General features: G+C 30.3%; 1 protein-coding gene across 2 annotated transcripts; it reads left to right on the top strand.

Moving 5' to 3' along the window:
- Nucleotides 1–17,631, top strand: LOC124913948 (cilia- and flagella-associated protein 251-like). Of its 2 annotated transcripts, XR_007096792.1 has the most exons (3): nucleotides 1–214; nucleotides 863–2,870; nucleotides 17,499–17,631. XR_007096792.1 is itself a non-coding variant. In XM_047454392.1 (2 exons), exon 2 carries the CDS (start codon nucleotides 890–892, stop codon nucleotides 2,504–2,506), a length of 1,617 nt encoding a protein of 538 aa, XP_047310348.1. In that variant the 5' UTR covers nucleotides 1–214; nucleotides 863–889; the 3' UTR covers nucleotides 2,507–2,944. The 2 variants fall into 2 exon arrangements, 1 of the variants encoding a protein (XP_047310348.1); XM_047454392.1 differs by lacking the exon at nucleotides 17,499–17,631 and having other exon boundaries at nucleotides 863–2,944.
- Nucleotides 17,632–23,536: the final 5,905 nt, after the last annotated feature.

The raw sequence follows: 23,536 nt of genomic DNA, 5'->3' as shown, positions 1-23,536 counted from the left end.
AATAGCAAGGCCGGACGTTTCTCTCTCTTTCTCTTTCTCTCTCTATTTCTTTCTGCAAATCTCTCTATAAATAAAACATCGAAGAAGAAGATTGCAGATCGCATCTGCAATTTCAGTGTGAAAGAGAGAAAGAGAAAGAACTATCAAGGTCTTCGTCGTCGTCGTATTTCTCCCGCCTTCTTTACCATTAACCGCCTACCAAAGTGATTAAAAGGTAATCATTATTGCAAAGATCTTAATAGAGTTTCCAATTCTGGTAGGTTAAGTGCTTGCCGAACGCTTCTTAGATCTTACTGACATTAATTACATTGTTTTGAATTTGTTTCTGACTTTATTGTGTCTGATCTAACGTTAGATTCTATCTTCCATATCAGAGTTTGCACTATAGATCTATGTGAATGCAATTGTTTATATAGATCTGCATTCGTATCATTCGTTGTTTTTTAATGTGAAACTTTATTAACTAGGTTTTTTCCTTAATATCATCATTTGATGTTGCTATAATTTACTAGTACAAGTTAGTCAGCTTCTATGAATGTTAGTATTTGCTTAGTGTTTACGTGGTTTGATCGATCTTATCTTCATAGTAAATACACAACAGTTATTATTTATAACATCACTTCTTCAGTATATAATAAGTAAGTATTTTTTTAATAATTGGTGTCTGGTTTGAAGGAATCTTTGAATCAAGAAATCAAGAAGCAACACCAATTTCATTTTTCAATAATTACTCATTCTATTATAGGGTAGGGTGAGGAAATTCAAACTTTTGTGAGAACAATTGAATGAGAAGTTAAAAAAAGAAACATTAAAGAAAGAAATCAAAGTTTTTGTGTAAGTGTGTTTGTTCATTTTTATTCAGGGAATTTGTGGAAGAAATCATTGAATTATGTTCAAAACATCACCACGAAGGCATCAAAGATCTAAAGGCTTCAAGGTGAAGCATGCTATACAGTTATGTGTTTTGATTGCTGTAGGACTATGGTTAGTTTACCAGGTTCAGCAATCCAATTACAAGAAGGCAGCTTCGCTGGAACAAAATGCTAAACTGTCGAATAATTTGAAGAATGGGGATGATTTCTTAAAGTTAGGGAGGAAAGATCTTGATAATCGTATTGATGATGCCACTATTATTGATCAAAGGCATAGAGAGGAGGAAGAGGAAGAAGAAACTACTAAAACTTTCCACGAAGAAATCAAATCCGAAGAGGGTGGTGGTGATGTAGAAGGGAAAAGCAGTGTGGATGATGATCTTCTTAAAGATAACCAAGAAAAAGTTGGGGAGGAAAGTGAGAGAGAAAATACAACGGATGCTGAGAAGGAAGTGGAAGAGACCAACAAAGAGAACGAGGTTAAAGAGACCAAAGAAGAAAACCCAGAATCAGAAAGCAAAGATGGAGAAAATGAGGAAAACAAGGATTTGGAAGTGGAGAATGAGAACAAAGGAGGACAGGAAGAGCAGAATGAAGGTGAAGAGAAGGAAGAAATAAGAGAAGAGAGTGATGAGAAGCAAAACGGAGAAAATGAAAACGAGGAAAAGGATAATAGAGAGGAAGTGATTCAAATGAGTGAAGAGAACAAAGAAAAGCAACCTGAGGAAGAAGAGAAGGAAGTGAAAGAGGAGTGGACTGAAGATAACAAAGAAAGACAAAATGAGAATGAAGGAAAGGAAACCCAGGAAGTGGTAAATGAAGAGAACAAAGAAAAGCAAAGTGAACAGAATAATGGGAGTGAAGACAAGGAAATTAAGGAGGACTCATTTGAAGAGAACAAGGGAAAACATGGCGAATTTGAAAAGGAAGAAATTGCTGTCAAAGAGGAGCAGGTTGAAGAGAACAAGGGTAAACATGGCGATCTGAACGAGAACGAAGAAAATGCTATCAAAGAGGAGAAGACTGAAGAGATCAACACGAATGAAACCAAAGTGGAAAATTCAACAAGAAACGAGAAGGATTCAATAGAAGGCCAATCCAAAGAAACAGTGGAGAAAATCGAGAATGTTAAAGATGGAGACAATTCAGGTTCTTCAAAGGATCTTACTCCAGATGGTAATAATGTAAAGGATGATACCGATTCCAAAAATACAAATGAAAACGCCAAAGAGAGTCCACAGAACTCAGATGGAGAAGTACAGATCAAAATCGCAGAACAAAATCAGCTTATTCAGAATAATACTGACACAAACCAAAATGAATTGCCATCAGTTTCTGCAGAAAGTGAGACAGTTAAAAAAGAAGAGTCCTCTGATGCTAAAGATCAGGACAATAATGTTCAGACAAAGGATAATCCAAATTCGAGCCCAAGCGAAACAAAAGAAGACAACCAGAGTAAGTCAACAGAGAGTGTTGTCTCTGAAGGAGATGGCATCCAAACCGTTGTGAACGAACAAAAAGAAACAAAGCCAGACTCGGAAAAGTCAAACCCAACAGAAGAGAACTCCGGTAAGGAATTTGATACATACCAAATACTTAAATGCTTTTTATCAAAAATATATGTCATGTTGTGAGACTGATTTCAAATTTAAAACCATTTTTCTGCAGGAAATAATAAGGGTTCTGAAGCTTCGACCTCAACTGACAATGAAACAGCAAATGCAAACATAAACACAAACGAAAGCGAAGCAAACAATTCAACTAAATCTTCTAACACTACTGAAAGTGTAGAAGTAAATGAGAATGTTCCATCCACAGTTGATTCCTCTAATTCAACATCAATCCCTGAACCAGAGGTTAAGACCAATGAGGCCGCGTCTAACAAGTGACGTCTCCTATGAGTTGTTTTCAGTTGTCGTATTTGTGCGTATGTCTTTCGTATCCAATTCTTTGTTTTTGTTTCTCCTCCAATCTTTAGAGTATATTTATTTTGCATAGGTAAAACCAAGGATATTTAAGCTTGTCCATTTGTCTTCTATATTTTCATATTTATGAATTCCACTAATGGTGTCCATAGCTCTTGAACATTTATTTTTTTGCAAATTTATATATCTAGATTGATGGTTATGATGGGAAAGACTTGGGGAATGGACTATTAGAATATTGGCTTGTTAAATTTGGTCAAATACTTTATGAAATGGATGAAGTAGCCAATCAATGTTTTTGATTGACCAAATATTCGTGGGTGTCCGATGGTCGGGATTGGAGATATGGAATAAAAATGATTACCCGATGATACCCGATGAAGGTAAGAGAAATATTAATATATATATTATATATATATATATATTCTTTTGTTAAAATTTAAAATGACTACATAAATTTCACATTAATATTTTCATTACAAATTTACCATAAATATATTATTTAATTACCTTTATCTACGTTCTATCATCATTTCAATTTATCTTTTTCATTACTTTAATTTTTTTTATATATTTAATAATAAAATATTTTATCTCTTTATTCACTTTTTATTTTTTATTTTCAAGATCAAAATTTTTATTAATTTTCAACATTCTCTTTGGTTGTTATTTGTTTTAAACTCATGTATTTTTATTCTATATTCACTCTTTATTTTCTTCATCTTTCTTCAACCTTTTCTTTAGTTTTTTTTAAACTTTATGTATTTTCTCTCTTATTTTTTTATTTTTAATATAATCTTTTTTCAATTTTCTCTCTAATTTTTTTGGTTGAATTTAACGTATGCAATAACAACAAAATTGATATATTTTTTTTAACTTGTACAACATAACTATACAAGTAAATAATATTTTTATTTTTATTTTTATTATTTAGTATATTTAGAAAATAATAAATAAATTTTATATTTTAATCGGGTAATAGGGTGGGTATATGTCGGTGATCGGATACCCGACAAATCAGGGATGATGATACAAATATAGATATCCGTCGGGGTTGAGGTTGGGTAACATATAAAAATCGAGTCCGGGGATGAGTACTTCACTACCCCGCGGGTAAGGTACCCGTTGCCATCCTTAAATTCAACCCATGTTGAATAGATGTTAGCATGATCTCCCACCGCCCAAAAAGGGCATGACTCCAAACTCACAGTGAAGACACTCATTTCAACTTAAAGTGTTTTAAATAGAAATTAAACTCATGATTTTTAGTCTTTTAAAACCACTCTTGTTTGAATTATATCATAAAAGAAGAGTATGAAATATGATTTAGTTCTTGTTTGAATTAAATCTTAGAAGAGTGAGTATGGAATATGATTTAGTGTATTGAAACGAAGAAGATTTGTTGAAACGGATTAAAGATTCTTGGAAGTTTGCTGAATGATGGCCAGGATGAAGTTTTAGGGTTTATTTTGTGAAAGCAATTGGGAGTTATTAGTATTATTTAATAAGAAAAGAATTATGAAATTAATATTCCTCATAGAAATTTTATATTCCTACTATTCCGCAATAATTGGATAGGGAGAGAGAAGTATTTGTGAAGCACTACAACTTATAACTAGCTTGTTTATTGCCGTTTTATTATCTATTTGTTCATAACTTAAGAATTGTCCACATTAAAAGCATCAATTATCATTTTCTAAAATTAAAAACAATCAAGATCACACCATTAACTAGACCGGACCTTTGAGTGTCATTCACATATTATATATTTCAATGTTTTACCGATTTTTTTATATTATATTTTCGGTTAGATTCTAAATCTACATATTATATATATTAAATTAATTCCAAATTCTTTTTCAAGCCCACATTAATTTAATTCATGAATCCGTTACTCATAGTTCAAACATAACTGATTTCTCTTTTTAGTATATGAGTAAACTTTTTTTAATTTAGAAAGTAGTATAATTAATTCAACTAGCAGGTAAAAAAATATAAATAAAATATTATTTATTTATAAATATTTAAAAAAAATTAATATTATTTAAATTTAATTAATTTAAAATTAATTTTAGTTTATAAAAATTAAGTTTAATCCAAAATTTAAAGTTAACCTATATTTTAAAATTTATTAAATATCTAAAGTTAAAAAAATTAATTTGATAGTTTGAAAAATATTTAAAAGAAATATAGATTTCTTTGTAGTAAGAATCAAATAAATTACATCATCTATCTGATTAGTTATTATAGATCGATCTAGAGATTTTACTTAAAGTTGTGAGATACATTTTGTTCTTATCTAAAGTAATGTTAGACGTGCTTTACACTATTACCGACCTCTTATCTATACCTGCGACTTTTTGTACCACCATTTCGACAAACCAACCACCAATCACACAATCTACATCTCATATTGTGACCTCACACACTTTCACACACCTATTATCTCTCGTCAAATCAACCATCAAAATTTCAATCGACCTCTTATATCACGACCTCATCTTTTTCACATGCCACTTATCACGCTCAACAAACCAACCACTATAATCTCAATCAACCTTTAGTATCGTGAGCTCATATATTTTCACATTTCGGTCAATCAAAATTTCATTCATATTATTTTTAACCACCAATATCTCCTTTCTTATCGGCCTTTTATCCCCACAAATCTCACCTCTCATCTCAAGATTTTTACCCTTACCGCGATCTCTTTTACCATAAATCAACCTAAACTCACTTTTTCATATTCCTCTTTATTCACTCAGAAAATTATCAACAAATCCAAATCAACATTTAATCCCGTGACCTCACACACTTTTACAATTCGATTAATCAATATCTCATTCATATATTTTAACCACTAATATCTCATTTATTATTTATATTACCGCAACCTCTTTTTTTACCCCACTTTGACAAGTCAACCACTAAATCTCAATCGATATCTCATCTTGTGACCTCACACATTTTTACACACCTCTTATCCTCGTCAAACCAACACCGATCACTCAATTGACCTCTCATCTTGTGACTCACATTTTTCATATGTCTCTTTGTCCCCTCGACAAATAACTCACAAATCACAATCGACCTCTAATCTCGTGATCTCACACACTTTTATATTTCGGTCAATTAACATCTCATTCATATATTTTTAATCATTAATATCTCATTTGTTACCAACCTCTTAAATTATTCCCCACTTCCGACAAACCAACCACCAAATCTCAATCGACATCTCATGACCTTACACACACCTCTTATCTCTCGTCAAACCAAACATCAATCTCCCCAATCGATCTTTCATCTTGTGACTGACACTTTTTCATATGCCTCTTTATCCCCTCGTCAATCACTCGTGAATCTTAATTTCGACCTATAATCTCGTGACTTCACACACACGTTTATACTCCGGTCAATCAACATCTCATTTATATATTTTAACCGTCGATATCTCCTTTTATTATCGGCTTCTTATCCCGACAAATTAACTATAAATTCCCACCTCGCATATCATCATATTTACTCTTATGAAGACTTTATTATCTTCGACTTCAACAAATCAACAACCAATCTTCTACTCCAGTCAATCAACATCTCATTCATATATTTTTGTTGGAAATTTAAACTAATTTTATTAATTAAATAGAAATTTGAATTTGGATAAATAAATTAAATGTAATTTAATCCAAGTAAATATAAATTTATACCAAATTGGTGAAATTTAATGCCAGTGAATAAGATAGAATGTCAAGAGTTTAAGAATGACAATAGTTGGATGAGCACAAACGGGAGACGATGTAACTATTTTAATGGAAATGTGTGCTAAGCACATGCCTCGAATCAACCATTTATTCGGTGATATTATTCTTTATATTTTTTTATTTATTTCATTTATTTGTAACATCATTATATATATATTTTCTGTAATTTATTTCAAGACAAGATATCTAACATTTTTCATATGCCTCTTTTTCATTTTGCAGATTTTAGGATTCGAACTATGGTCTTAAATATGAAATGTGAACACCTTAACCGTTAGACCATTTGAGATTGTTGAAACAATTTTATAATTTGTGTATATATATATTGTATTTAATATTTATTACCAATTAGTTAATTAGTTGACATCTTATGACTCACATTTTTACATGTCTCTTTATCATATTTTCGTACGGTTCCTATCCTGTAACAAATCATATATATATATATATATATATATATATATATATATATATATATATATATATATATATATATATATATATATATATATATTAGTTAGTTAAAAGTTGAAATTATAAAATTTGATATTGAATTTAAATTATAAAGTCTTATTAGTTTAGTGGGTTAAAAAGTTAGACTTGTTTTTGTTAGGTTGTAAGTTCAAAACATACATATAGTTTTTTAATTTTATTTTAACCGTTTCAAATTTATGGGCGGGTCCATCCACGGTTCGACCCAAATATCAATTTAAACTCACATATATATCCAAATTAATCATAGTTCTCGACCCGAAAAAACAAACAAATTCGAATTAAGCATATACATATATATAATGTAATAATTTATTTTTTAAATATAAAAAATTAGTATAACACTCCACCATCATCACGACTTCAACTTCCATTTAGATCGTTCTACATTTTCGTAGCTCTTTATATATTTAAAATATCAATGTTTTGTATAAAAAATTAGGTACTCAATTTTCATTTATTAATTCAATGTGATAATTCATAAACATTGAATATGTTAAAACTCAAAAACTAACTGTAATCGAACTGACTGGTTTTTAAATAAATGATGCAGGGTTGATGTGAACTCAATAGAATAATTGAATTTTTATTTAAAACACTTTGAATTTTTATTTAAAAACTTTAAATTAAAAGAGTAATCATAATGGTATAATTGTGGTGTGTTGCTAATTTTATAGATTAAAAAAAAAGTGTTTGATATTAATAATCATAATTGTGGTGTGTTGTTAATTTTATAGATTAAAAAAAAGTGGTTTGATATTAATAATCATAATTGTGGTGTGTTGCTAATTTTATAGATTAAAAAAAAGTGTTTGATATAAATAATTTTTTTATATTTTAAAATATTAATAAATAATATCTTTATCTTAAATTAATTAAGAATTAAATCTTAAGAAAGAGTATCAAATAATATTATGAGGGATGGTTCTATTATCCCGCAATCATTGGAAATGAAGATAGAGAAGTATTTGTGAAGCACTATTTATAACTAAAAACTTCAATTATTGCCGTTTTATTTCTCTAACAAATGTCCACGTTAAAGACCTCACGATCACACAACTACTAAATTATTATATTAGAATAAACAGTGACTTCATGAAAGCCATGATTATTAATTGATATATAATAAATTTATATTATTATAAAGATTTATTTCATTTTATATTTAAAATGTAAACAAATGTAAAAAAATAGAGAAATTGAATCCTCTTATTTATGTTGGTTAGTCATCAATGATCAATCAATATCATTGATGACTTGCATAACTTAAGCAAGTTGAGCATTCAATTTCTCCACTTCAGCTTTCAAACTCTTAGTCTCCTCCAATTGTTCATTGACGTTGTCAGCCGAAGCATTTTCTTTCTTGGAATAGTTTTAAAGTAGATTTGAGGTTTTACAAATCCTCTAACCCATTCAAAGTATCCATCCAAAGTGTTCTTCGATTCCTAATGACGTTTGTTAAAATATATTAGGTGGTCCAGCCTATCTATAAGTTACCCTAACTTGAGCGCTAAGATAAACATTGTGTATATATATGTTGTAATAGAACTGTAAGCGGTTCGGTTCGGTCGGTTTATAGACCAAAATGTACAATCAAACCTTTGGCACTACAACAAAAAAGACTTACGACGACGCTTAAAAGTATCTCTGCCAACCCTTAAAAGCGTCGCCAAAAATCTTACCGACACTTAATCTTGCGTCGCCGAAAGCAAGGTGGGCACAAGTTTTCACAACGCTTATTTAAGCGTCGGTACAATTAATTTAAGCGTTGCCGAAAGAGAAGGACGTTTAACGACACTTATTTAAGCGTTGGTAACAGTTATGCAAAAGTCGCCAAAACTCTATTATATTTTTAAATTATTATTTTAATCATTCTTTTAAAATTTTATTTATTTTTATTTATATTTCTACTTTTTAAGATAATGTTTTAATATTTAATTTTTTTTACAAATTAAATAATTAAATAAAAACAACCTTTCAAAGATAATAAAAAAATTTAAATAATTAAATTAAAAGAACATTAATTAGTTAACTTACTTCTAATATTCTATTTATTTAAATAATATGCATTAAATTTCAAATAAATAGTTCCTTCGATGAAACTTTATTACTTTCTCTAACACTTTCATATAGGATTCTTTGGTGATTTGAGATCCTAAGGCGATTTGAGTGCTGGGATAGTTGCCTCAACTTTTAGTAATGCATCCACAATTCCCTCAACTTGATTCTATTAATGTATCCACAATTCTCATTTTCAAGTCAAATGAGTACACAATTTCAACACTTCTATTAAAAAACAAAGTGACATGCATACCTCTTTTGCACCACAAATACTGGCAATGGTTTCAACTATAACAAGAGTCATTTTCATGTCAGATGAGTACACAACAAAAATTTAGGTCTACTTGAATAGGCGATTAACTACCTTTAATAAGACAAATTCTAAATTGATGGAATCCCGATATTGTCAATAATCTTGTTAAAATACTTACTTCCTCAACTTGTATTCTCCTAACATTATACAACTCCAAATCAAAGTGTCCTTGCAGATATAAATGAAAATAGAAATTAGTGTAAGAAACAGAAATAAGGAGTTTAAATCTTTGCCAAAACATCTTGACAAATGCCCATACTAAGTTTCAAGGTTAGACTCTTTGCACTATACAAAATAGAAAAACTTGAATATACACAAACTTGATAACAACTACCTCGATATGTTACATATAATTACTTGGAAACTTCTCGACTAGTAACATCTAATTAATCTAAACTAGCATGTATTCGGTGCATTTGCACGAGTAATAATATAAAAAATCGTGAAAAAATTATTACGGTAAAAATGTGATAGCATTTTTAATTTTATTTTTAACCGTTTTAAGTTTATGGGCGGGTCAACCCACAATCCGACTCAAGTATCTATTTACTCTCACATTGCAGAACGATCTCTAAAACAATTGATACAATTTGATTTCTCAACTCAATTAGTTTGACCTATAGAGTCCACTTCTTCCCCATACTACGAATGAAAGGGAAAATGTAAAGACTACTATTAAAGTAGCCCAAACGAGACTTACTATATCCATATGAATTATGTCCCCTATCTCTATAAATATGACGAAATTCTTCCATTATTGCTCACTAATAATAGTGAAATCTATATAACATAGTCAAAAGAGAATTATAATCGATTAAAAATTATTGATAAACTACCACGTTCATCAAATTTGGTATTGAATTTAAAATATAAAGTGTTATTAGCCTAGTTGGTTAAAGAGTTGTATTTGTTTTGCTATGTTGCAAGTTCTAACCATACCTCTAATATTTTTTATTTTATTTTTAACCGTTTTAAGTTTATGGGCAGGTTAACCCACAATTTGACCCAAGTATCCATTTACTCTCACATATATATCCAAATTAACCACAACTTTTGACCCGGCAATTTGGACACTTTAAAAATTAAGCATCAATATATATATATACATATATATAGATTAGTTAGTTAAAAAGTTGAACTTATATTGTTAAAATGTCTTGCGTTCATCAAATTTGGTATTGAATTTAAGATATAAAGTGTTATTAGTCTAGTTGGTTAAAGAGTTGTATTTTTGTTTTGTTAGGTTGCAAGTTTGAACCATACCTTTAGCATTTTTAATTTTATTTTTAACCATTTTAAGTTTATAGGCGGGTCACCTCACAATCCGACCCAAATATCCATTTACTCTCACATATATATCCAAATTAACCACAACTCTCGACCCGGCAATCTAGACACTTTAAAAATTAAGCATCATTATATATGTATAGATTATTTAGCTAAAAAGTTGAACTTATATTGTTAAAATGTTTCGTGTTCATCAAATTTGGTGTTGAATTTAAAATATAAAGTGTTATTAGCCTAGTTGGTTAAAGGGTTAAACTTGTTTTGTTAGGTTGCAAGTTCGAACCATACCTATAACATTTTTAATTTTATTTTTTAACCGTTTAAAGTTTATGTGCGGGTCAATCCACAATCCGACCCAAATATTCATTTACTCTCACATATATATCCAAATTAACCACAACTCTCGACCTGGCAATCTAGACACTTTAAAAATTAAGTATTATTATATATATATGATATGATCGGTGTAATTAATAGAGACGGGAGTCTAACTATTGATGACAACTTTTGGAAAACGGTTTGATAAAAATCCTATTAGGTATTAATATCACTTTCTATTCTTCACAAACCCTTGCAAACTCTTGAAGCGATTAAAGTGCGAAAACGTTTGCTCAGGTTTAAAACTACGAACGAATGAAACAAGATAAGACAGAATGTAAATGACACAGCGATTTGTTTATGGATGTTCGGAACAAACTCTCTTACGTCACCCCTTTTTCTAACCACCGGAAGAATTCACTATACTTCTTTGAATCAAATACAGTTTAATGGCTAGCTAACTATTGAATAGAACAGACTCTGTTCAACTTACAATATGTTTAAGAATTTGACTCAGCTTGACAGATTTTGATTTTCTCTTGAACTTGAAGATGTACAGACCAGAAGTGCAAGAGTGAGATTGATAGTAGGTAAGGCTTATGAAATCAGTATACTCATAAAACCTGTTGCTCTAGTGATAACTCTGGTAAAACTGGCACCTCGATCGTTGTCCTTGAAGATCTATATATAGAAGACAAACACCAACGGTCGAATCTTCTAGATGGACACGTGGTAAGAGCCCATTGGAAAGCCTTTATAGTACAAGAGTACATCAGGCTCTGTGCACAAGTATCATGGCCGTACTAAACTGGTAGTGCGCCGGATATTCTTCTGAAACTGTCCTTTAGTGAAAAGTAGTGGAAAGAATATTTACTTACGTGGCATTCATTCATTGGATACAGATAACTATCATACTGGACTGCAAGGATGAGTGGAGCAGGAGTATCATACAACTAGTTGATCGTGGGTAGACGGATGCTAACTTCAAGCAGCTGCTGAAGCGAGGCATTAGACGTGCTTCGTTAGACTGCCAAGTCTAAGGAAGTTAGACTCCCACGTCTAATAGCGAGATCTATTAGACCACAAAGTCTAATGGAGTTAGACTGCACGTCTAACTACGTATCTATTAGACTCCACGATTAACTACATATCTGTTAGACTACACGTCTAACTACGTATCTGTTAGAGTGCACGTCTAACTACGTATCTGTAGACTACACATCTAACTACGTATTTGTTAGACTGCACGTCTAACTACGTATCTGTTAGACTGTACGTCTAACTACGTATCTGTTAGATTGTACGTCTAACTACGTATCTGTTAGACTGTACGTCTAACTACGTATCTGTTAGACTGTACGTCTAACTACGTATCTGTTAGACTGCACATCTAACTACGTATTTGTTAGACTACACGTCTAACTACGTATCTGTTAGATTGTACTTCTAACTACGTATCTGTTAGACTACATGTTTAACTACGTATCAGTTAGACTGCACGTCTAACTACGTATATATTAGACTGTACGTCTAACTACGTATCTGTTAGACTACACGTCTAACTACGTATCTGTTAGACTGCACGTCTAACTATGTATCAGTTAGACTACAAGTCTAACTACGTATCAGTTAGACTGCACGTCTAACTACGTATCAGTTAGACTGCACGTCTAACTACGTATCTGTTAAACTGTACGTCGAACTACGTATCTGTTAGACTGCACGTCTAACTACCAACACGTCTAATTAACATGTTTCAAACTAAGTCTAACTTAGCATATTTTAATGCACCTGCACAAAAAAATTAGACGGCTTAACTTCAATCTTAATCAAAATTTTACTTAATACATCATTAAAATAACGTTAGTAAAATAATTTGACCCAACAATATATATAGATAAGCAATCAGGAAGCAATGAAAGATATTAACAAACCATTGAATTTGGTAAAACAACTTATGGTGTAAAAAGGACAATGTTTCCATTCATATTCCTAGAACTATATACAACTACCGTTACAAAATTGATGATATTACCAAAGAATGCTATATGGTTAAAATTTGATAAAGAATTTTTGTACAAAATTTCACCCTAAGAATCAAAATAAAAAATAAGTGGTACTTGCTCAACAAAATCATCTACTCAAAATAAATTTCAAAAAAACAAGTAAAAGACGCAAGTTATAAATATAATAAACAATCTCGACTAACGAACTAAGGATATTAATAAATAGAAACAAAAGAGTGTATTAAAATGTAGAACTGTTATATGAGCGTCTTTATCAAAACTATACTAGATATTTAATGTTCAATTGAAATATATTGCACTTTAGAACCGTTTAAATTGAAATATAATGCACTTTAGAACTATTTGGACTTTTAACAATCCACCTCTAAGTAACATTATTTAAAGACGCTCAAGTGAAAATAAAAAACACAGAAGATTTAGTCATTAACCTGGGCTAGAAATCTGTGGCCCAGGAACATAAACAATTAATAAAAATACTTAACAAATGCTAACAAACATTTGACCATGCACAACTATGATCAGAATGGATATGGCGTGGTCCCTTAAAAAAATTCTAAAGCTTAGAGACAGCGCGAGCAAGATGATCAACATTCAAATTGGAAATGGTAATGACACTCTGTTTTGGCATGACCTCTGGTTCGAAAACAGACCCATCCTCCATAACAATGTCTTCTCCATCACTCAAATCACGCGAGAATGTCAATTGACCACAGTTCAACAAGTCAAAAGCGGAAATTGGAATAGCCTTCTAAGGAATATTCCAAAAGGTGCGAGAATCCTTGACGCACTTTCATCCGATCATCTGAATAACCATTAGGATTCTTGTGTTAGGAGTGTCGAGAACAATGGTAGGTTCAACTCAGGGTCTACTTGGGATTGTGTTCGTGATCATGGGGACATAGTCCCATGGTTCCACTTAGTGTGATCTACCAAAGTGATTCTCAGACACCAATTTATTTTATGGCTTGCCTTTCGTGAGAGACTCAATATCCGTGATCGGATAAAGAAGTACTTGCCTTCTTTGCTTGGGAAATGAGGAGTCCATTGAACACCTCCTTGGGAACCGCCCTTTTGCCTCCTTTCTTTGGCGTAGATTCTCCGCATCAATGAGCCTCCTCAGCTTCCCAAACGAATGGAACGACATCAAGGACCTCGCCATCATAAAGACCAAGGGCAATGACTTTAACTCTAATACATTCAAGTGTTTTTTGCCAATATTGTTTATCACATTTGGATGGAGAGGAACGTTAGAACCTTCTCAGGTGTCCGCAACAATGTGGATAAAGTCTGAAACAATATTATCATTGACGACAACTCCCTCATCTGAACGTGGAGACGTATTCCCACAGGCGAGAAGAATTGGATAATCTGTAAAAATTAGAACATCGCTTACGAGAAAGTCACCCTAACCATTGATTTCATTGCACTTTAATTCTCAATTCTCATTTGTCATCTTTTATCTCTTTTTCTTTTGTACCTCATTCAGTTTGTTTTTACTATGACTTCCTTTGAACTCATGTAACTCCTTTGCCTTTTTATGGCTTTTATTATATTGATGCTACATCGTCTTTCCCAAAAAAACTATGAGTACCCTATGAAAATGTTGGTACAACAAACAAAGAAAATGCAAAAAAGGAAAAGAGATGGTCAATTAATAATTGGACCCTATTAAGTAAAATCCGATTTCCAAAGAGTTATTCAATATAAAAGATCGAGAAAAGCAATTTCAAATTAACCAAAGACCTAACTAACTTAAAAAGATAACCTTTCTGTGGATATCCCACCAGTACCCCATCTTTCTCCATCTGTCTGATGTACCCATTCCTATCATCCAATCTTCAAATGAGACAATAACATATCCAACACCGAAGATAATATAAAATAATATAGACGAAAACCACCACCAAATATTTAGAAGAGAAATATGCATTCACAACAAACATTTTCAAGAATATTGTTTCTAAAGTAGTCATCAAAAGGCTACGGTCAAGTAGGAAACCATGTCTTAAATTAAAACCTCTTTTATAAGCTCATAACATAACACAATGCCCAAGTTGACATTTTAACATGAACTTGTGAAAACATATTAGACGATAATTATGGATTAAAAGTCAGTACCATTAAATGAAAAAAAATTCCATGATATTAATGTTAAGATAACTGCAAGTTTCTACCTCCTAAACTATTTTGAGTCCTCAAAAGATTAAAGGGCTTTGCAGTCTTCACATTGCCATTTCAAGAAGCAAAATATATTAGAAACAACAATAATCCTTCATTACATAAAAACATAAAACTATGTGTTTTACTGGGTATAAAATAGTACCTTGAAAAAAAAGCACCACTTTTTTCACGAACTTCTGTTAGGTATTCACATTTAACTACAACAAGAAAAATAAGATATGGAAATAGAAACAAGGAAAGAAAAATTAGAGAATATATATAACTTCATCAACCTATAAGAATTTTGTGTTGTGAATCAAGCTTTACAGAGACATCAAAACGACACAGGGCTAAAACACGACGCATATAACCTTTTAGAGGACCAACTTTTATATTTGTAATGAAGTTATGGTTCTAGGCTAAGATTTTATACAAATTAATCTTGTCCATTGTTTTTGTACTTTTGCATTCTAAAGATTCAACCAATTGAGCTCTTTGTTATTTGTTGATGGCATTAAATATTTCCAACACCTTCTCGTGGTTAGCAATTTCTAGAATTGGAACTTGTGCAATCATCATCAACTTCTAAGATATATTATGTAATATGTTCAAGTTATAAATGTAAACATGCAAATATATAAATTTAAAAAGAAAAAGTGAAATAAAATTGTACGAAATGATGTAGTGTCAAGAGATTTTGCACGATCTCAAGCACACCTGATACTTTGAATAATGCATTGTCCAAAGCTAAACTCTTGCACAAATCAATCTGATTGATTTCTCTTGGACTTTCAGGTTGTACAGATTCATACAATTGAGGTGTTTGTTTTTTGTGGCTGCCAATAGTTTTATTCAACACCTTATCATGGTTAGCTCGTGAGATATATTTTGCAATATGTTCATACTATTAGAAGGTAAACTGAATTTATAGATGCATAAGTAGTAACAATTATAAAGTTCTATTGACTAACAAATGAATCAGCTAATTTCACTATATATCCATGATATTAAAATAATAGCTTTCAACCACTAACGTTCAATAGAATATTTGTGGATATACTGATCCATCTGAAGCTATTCTATAATCATTATAGAAGCTTGACAACAAAGAAGTTATTTTATTCATTTTTCTTCTTTTCTTTGAAGATATGCCATTTCAATATGCTATAATCTTTAGATTTGGGAAAATATACCAATGAAAGTTCAATAATTCAAGAGATTATGATGTACTGATCATGCTATTTCCTACACTTAATCATGTAATCTTCACCAGTGGTCTTTTTATATCTACAAGCTGTAGTTTGGATCACTAGTGTAACTCTAAGATGGCAAGCAAGAAAGAATCTCGGGATTTGGTTGTAATTTTATACATGAAACGTGCCTAGAAAATGTATTCCTTCTTGTAAATAGGGGCTGTTAAGATCACCAAAAATATAAAAGAACTTATAAATTGGTAGTAACTTAAGGTTTAATTCACACCGATAGAAATTCTATTGACAAATAATATGCATGTTTGACATTCATCTTCTCATAAAATTCATAAGTTGTAAAAGAGTTTTCAAACCTAATCCAACTGAAGTAGTATATTCTAAATTTTCAAACCTAAGAAGTTATAATATTAAACATCACAAGTAGTAGTTTGATTTTCTGAAATTCAAAAGAAGCAATATGCCCGCAGATTCGGAAAGTGAATAAAAAAGTAGCAGTCAAAATGAAATGAACCCTACATCAAATGTTTGCTCTAATTTCCCTTTATTAGAGTGTTTGGTCGATGCTAGTATGGAAACACATATAATGAATGAAAAATAACAAAATACAAACTAAGAACCTGAAGAAGCTTTATGATTCTCTTCTCAGCAACCAATAGAAGAGGACGACGAACACACATTAAGATTTGAATCCCCGTTCGAATCATCGATGAAAGATCCGTTTCAATTGAGAATAAGTGGAATCCGAGGCCATTACTTTGTAGATCGATGAATCAATTAGATTTGATAGTATGATCACAAAGGGTTTAGAAGAAAGAGAGAGACAGAGAGAGCAGAGTGGAGAAAAAAGAGAAACCCCACTTAGATTAGAAGACCCATCACCCTAGCTTATAACCCATGACCCCTGCGATTTTTTTAAGAAATAAAAAAAAGTAAAAAGTAAAAAAAAATTTGTAAGGCTGGTATTAAATATTAAAGGTTGGCGAAACCTATTTTTTCTTTATGAGTTTTAACGACCGTTAATATGCATGGGTAATTATAGGTCACTAAATCTATGTTTATTTTGCATAGGTAAAACCAAGGATGTTTAAGCTTGTCCATTTGTCTTCTATATTTTCATATTTATGAATTCCACTAATGGTGTCCATAGCTCTTGAACATTTCTTTTTTTGCAAATTTATATATCTAGATTGATGGTTATGATGGGAAATATTGGCTTGTTAAATTTAGTCAAATACTTTATGAAATGGATGAAGCAGCGAATCGTGGGTACCCAATGGTCGAATTCGGGGATATGGAGTAAAAATGATTATCCAATCAAGGTAAGATTGGGAAGTGTAAAATGCAAACTTGATATCCGAAATATTAATATATATATAAATTTAAAATGACTATATAAATTTTACATCATTACTTTCATTACAAATTTTCAATAAATATATTATTTAATTATCCATATCTATACTCTATCATCATTTCAATTTATCTTTTTCATTACTCTAATTTTCTATATATTTAATAATAAAATATTTTCTCTATTTACTCTTCAATTTTTATTTTTAAGATCAATTATTTTTTTTTATCATTTTTCAACATTTTATTTAGTTTTTTTTCTTTAAACTCATGTATTTTTATTCTATAATCACTCTTTATTTTCTTCGACCTTTTCTCTAGTTTTTTTTATAAAATTTTATTATTTTCTCTCTATTCTCTCTTATTATTATTTTTTTTATTTTCAATATCAATATTTCTTCAATTTTCTTTCTAGTTTTTTGGTTGAATTTCGTATACAATAACAACAAAGTTGATATTTTTTTTAAGTTGTATAACATAACTATAAAAGTAAATAATATTTTCATTTATGTTTTTATTATTTAGTATATTTAGTAAATAATAAATAAATTTTATATTTTAATCGGGTAATGGGGTATCCGTCGGTGATCGGGTACCCGATAAATCTGGGATGGTGATACAATATAGATATCCGTCGGGTTCGGGGTTGAGGTTGGGTGATGAGTACTTCACTACTCCGCGGGTAGGGTACCCGTTGCCATCCCTAAATTTAACCCATGTTGAATAGATGTTAGCATGATCTCCCACCCAAAAAGGGCATGACTCGAAACTTATAGTCAAGACACTCATTTCAACTTAAAGTATTTTAAATGAAAATTAAACTCATAATTTTTAGTCTTTTAGAACCACTCTTGTTTGAATTATATCATAGAAGAAGAGTATGAAATATGATTTAGTTCTTGTTTGAATTAAATCTTAGAAGAAGAGTATGGAATATGATTTAGTGTATTGAAACGAAGAAGATTTGTTTGAAACGGATTAAAGATTCTTGGAAGTTTGCTGAATGATGGCCAGCATGAAGTTTTAGGGTTTATTTTGTGAAAGCAATTGGGAGTTGTTAGTATTATTTAATAAGAAAAGAATTATGAAATTAATATTCCTCATGGAAATTTTATATTCCTACTATTCCGCAATAATTGGATAGGGAGATAGAGAAGTATTTGTGAAGCACTACAACTTATAACTAGCTTGTTTATTGCCGTTTTATTATCTATTTGTTTATAACTTAAGAATTGTCCACATTAAAAGCATCAATTATATCAATTATCATTTTCTAAAATTAAAAACTATCAAGATCACACAATTAACTAGACCGGACCTTTGAGTGTCATTCACAAATCATGTATTTCAATGTTTTACATATTTTTTAATATTATATTTTCGGTTAGATTCTCAGTATACATATTATATATATTAAATTAATTCCAAATTCATTTTCAAGCCCACGTTAATTTAATTCATGAATCCGTTACTCATAGTTCAAACATAACTGATTTCTCTTTTTAGTTTTTTTTAAGTATATGAGTAAACTCTTTTTTAATTTAGAAATTAGTATAATTAATTAAAGAGAAATGATTAGGTGAGGGTAGGGATGGCAACGGGTACCCTACCCGCCGGGTAGTGAAGTACCCATCCCCGAACCCGATTTTCATTTTACTACCCGACCCCGAACCCGACCCCGACGGGTATATCTAATTTTATCCCCATCCCCGATTCATCGGGTACCCGATCCCCGACGGGTACCCCATTACCCGATTAAAAACTTAAAATTTGTAGACTTGAAAAAAAAAACATAATAACTGTAATAAAAAATAAAATTATTAATAACGAAATGTTAAAAAATATAAATAAAAACATTACTTACCTAAGTATTTATGTTATAGATCTTGAAAAAAAAACTTTGTTGTTTGTTGTTGCTAAAGTGAAAAAAGGTTAGAATAAATGTAAAAAAAAATATTGACTTATGTTGAAGATCTTCAAAGAAATAAGAACTTTGTTGTTGTTAAAGTGAAGAAAAGTTGGAATGAATGTTAAAAAAATAAACAAAAACATTACTTACCTATGTATTTAGGTTGAAGATCTTGAAAAAATAAGAACTTGATTGTGCTAGATTGAAGAAAATATAATGAATATTAAAAGGAAGTTAAAGATTGAATATGAAGAGTGTTGAGATTGAAATATATCTTCTTATTAAAAGAAAATTTGAAGATTATGAGAGAATGACTTGGCATAATCTTAACCGAAAAAATTAAATAATTTCTTTTTTTTTTCTCTTTCCTCCCACTTTTACATTTTCCAACCAATGAAGGTGATCCCAATTCATCCCCTCACAAAATTCCCTTTCTCTATCACTCCTCTTAATTCAACTAACATTTGTACGGATAAAAAATATAAATAAAATATTATTTATTTATAAATATTTTTAAAAAATTAATATTATTTAAATTTAATTAATTTAAAATTAGTTTTAGTTTATAAAAACTAAGTTTAATCCAAAATTTAAAGTTAATATATATCTTAAAATTTATTAAATATCTAAAATTAAAAAAAAGAATTTGATAGTTTGAAAAACATTTAAAAGAAATATAGATTTTTTTAGTAAGAATAAAATAAATTACATATATGTGATTAGTTATTATAGATCATCCAAATATTTTACTTATAGTTGTGAGATACATTTTGTTCTTATTTAAAGTAATGTTAGACATGATTTACACTATTATCGACCTCTTATCCATACCTGCGACTTTTTGTACCGCCACTTCGACAAACCAACCACCAATCACACAATCCACATCTCATATTGTGACCTCACACACTTTCACACACATATTATCTCTCGTCAAATCAACCATCAAAATTTCAATCGACCTCTTATGTCACGACCTCACCTTTTACACATGCCACTTATCACGCTCGACAAACCAACCACTATAATCTTAATCAACCTCTAGTATCGTGAGCTCACACATTTTCACATTTCGGTCAATCAAAATTTCATTCATATTATTTTTAACCACCGTTATCTCCTTTCTTATCGGCCTTTTATCCTCACAAATCTCACCTCTCATCTCATGATTTTTACCCTTACAGCGATCTCTTTTACCACAAATCAACCTAAACTCACTTTTTTTATATTCCTCTTTATCCATTCGGAAAATTATTCACAAATCCAAATCAACCTTTAATCCCGTGACCACACACACTTTTACAATTCGATTAATCAACATCTCATTCATATATTTTAACCACTAATATCTTTATTATTTATATTACCGCAACCTCTTTTTTACCCCCACTTTGATAAGTCAACCACTAAATCTCAATCGATATTTCATCTTGTGACCTCACACACTTTCACACAGCTCTTATCCTCGTCAAACCAACACCGATCACTCAATCGACCTCTCATCTTGTGACTCACGTTTTTCATATGTCTTTTTGTCCCCTCGAAAAATAACTCACAAATCACAATCGACCTCTAATCTCGTGATCTCACACACTTTTATATTTAAATCAATTAACATCTCATTCATATATTTTTAACCATTAATATCTCATTTGTTACCAACCTCTTAAATTATTCCCCACTTCTGACAAACCAACCACCAAATCTCAATCGACATCTCATGACCTTAAACACACCTCTTATCTCTCGTCAAACCAAACATCAATCTTCCCAATCGACCTCTCATCTTGTGATTGACACTTTTTCATATGTCTCTTTATCCCCTCGTCAACCACTCACCATTCCTAATTTCGACCTATAATCTCGTGACTTCACACACACGTTTATACTCCGATCAATCAACATCTCATTTATATATTTTTAACCGTCGATATCTCCTTTTATTATCGGCTTCTTATCCCGACAAATTAACTACAAATCGCCACCTCGCATATCATCACATTTACTCTTATGAAGACTTCTTTTATCTTCCACTTTAATAAATCAACAACCAATCCTCCACTTTAGTCAATCAACATCTCATTCATATATTTTTGTTGAAATTTTAAACTAATTTCATTAATTAAATGGAAATTTGAATTTGAATAAATAAATTAAATGTAATTTAATTCAAATAAATATAAATTTATACTAAATTCAAATGTGAATTTTTGGTGAAATTTAATGCCATTGGATAAGATAGAATGCCAAGAGTCTTCAAATGTCAAGAGTTTAAGAATGACAGCCGTTTGAATGTAGATGAATTATTAACCGTTGAATTGATAAATGAATTTATTGTGCTGATTTAATTTCCAACTATAAATATCCCCTCATGTTAGAATTCTTCATATATCTCATGTCTTTTTTTCACTCATTCTATAATCTCTCTAGAATTCGAAAGATTTTTTCTTTGTTTTCTTGAATGTTATTCGAGTTCTTCACTCATCTAAGTGTTCTTTGAGTTTTGCACTCAATCGAGTGTTAATTGAGTTCTTGACTCGTCGTATTTCCGTTGAAATCCGATGATTGTTTTAGGTATTTTGTCAAATTCGTTGTGTAGTGATACCGGTGCAGAATCACTACTAGATTCATTATACCTTGTGAGACAACCATCTACGATAAGCTCCAGCACAAACGGGAGACGATGTAACTGTTTTAATGAAAATATGTGCTAAGCACATGCCTCGAATCAACCATTTATTCGGTGATATTGTTTTTCATATTTTTTTTTATTTCATTTATTTGTAACATCATTATATATATATTTTCTGTAATTTATTTGAAAACAAGATATCTAACATTTTTCATATGCCTCCAATTTGGAGATTTAATTTGGAGATTTTGAGATTTGAACTCTGGTCTTAAACATGAAACCATTAGACCATTTTTTAGATTGTTGAAATAATTTTAAAATTTGTGTGTATATATATTATATTTAATATTTATTACCAATTAGTTAATTAATCGACATCTTATATGACTCACATTTTTACATGTCTCTTTATCATATTTTCATAATTCTTATCCTGCAACAAACCATATATATATCTATATTAGTTAGTTAAAAGTTGAAATTATATTGTTAGAATTGTCGCACGTTTATCAAATTTGATATTGAATTTAAATTATAAAGTCTTATTAGCTTAGTGGGTTAAAAAGTTATACTTGTTTTTGTTAGGTTGCAAGTTCAAAACATACCTATAGTTTTTAAATTTTATTTTAACCGTTTCAAGTTTATGGGTGGGTCAACCCACGATTCGACCCAAGTATCAATTTACTCTCACATATATATCAAATTAATTACAACTCCAAATCCGAAAAAACAAACAAATTCGAATTAACCATTATTATTATTATATATATAATGTAATAATTTATTTTTTAAATATAAAAAATTAGTATAACACTCCACCATCTCACGGCTTCAACTTCCATTTAGATCGTTCTACATTTTCGTAGCTATTTATATATTTAAAATATCAATGTTGTATATGAAAATTAGGGACTCAATTTTCATTTATTAATTCAATGTGTGATAATTCATAAACTTTGAATATGTTAAAACTCAAAAACTAACTGTAATCTAACTGACTGGGTTTTTACATAAATGATGCAGGGTTGATGTGAACTCAATAGAATAATTGATTTTTTTTTAAAACACTTTGAATTTTTATTTAAAAACTTTAAATTAAAAGAGTAATCATAATGGTATAATTGTGGTGTGTTGCTAATTTTATAGATTAAAAAAAAGTGTTTGATATTAATAATCATAATTGTGGTGTGTTGTTAATTTTATAGATTAAAAAAA

Source organism: Impatiens glandulifera, chromosome 9 (assembly GCF_907164915.1).
Source record: "Impatiens glandulifera chromosome 9, dImpGla2.1, whole genome shotgun sequence".
NCBI classification, from domain to species: domain Eukaryota; kingdom Viridiplantae; phylum Streptophyta; class Magnoliopsida; order Ericales; family Balsaminaceae; genus Impatiens; species Impatiens glandulifera.
Note: the sequence above shows the minus strand (reverse complement) of the source record. Positions and strands in the feature narration are given on the sequence as shown.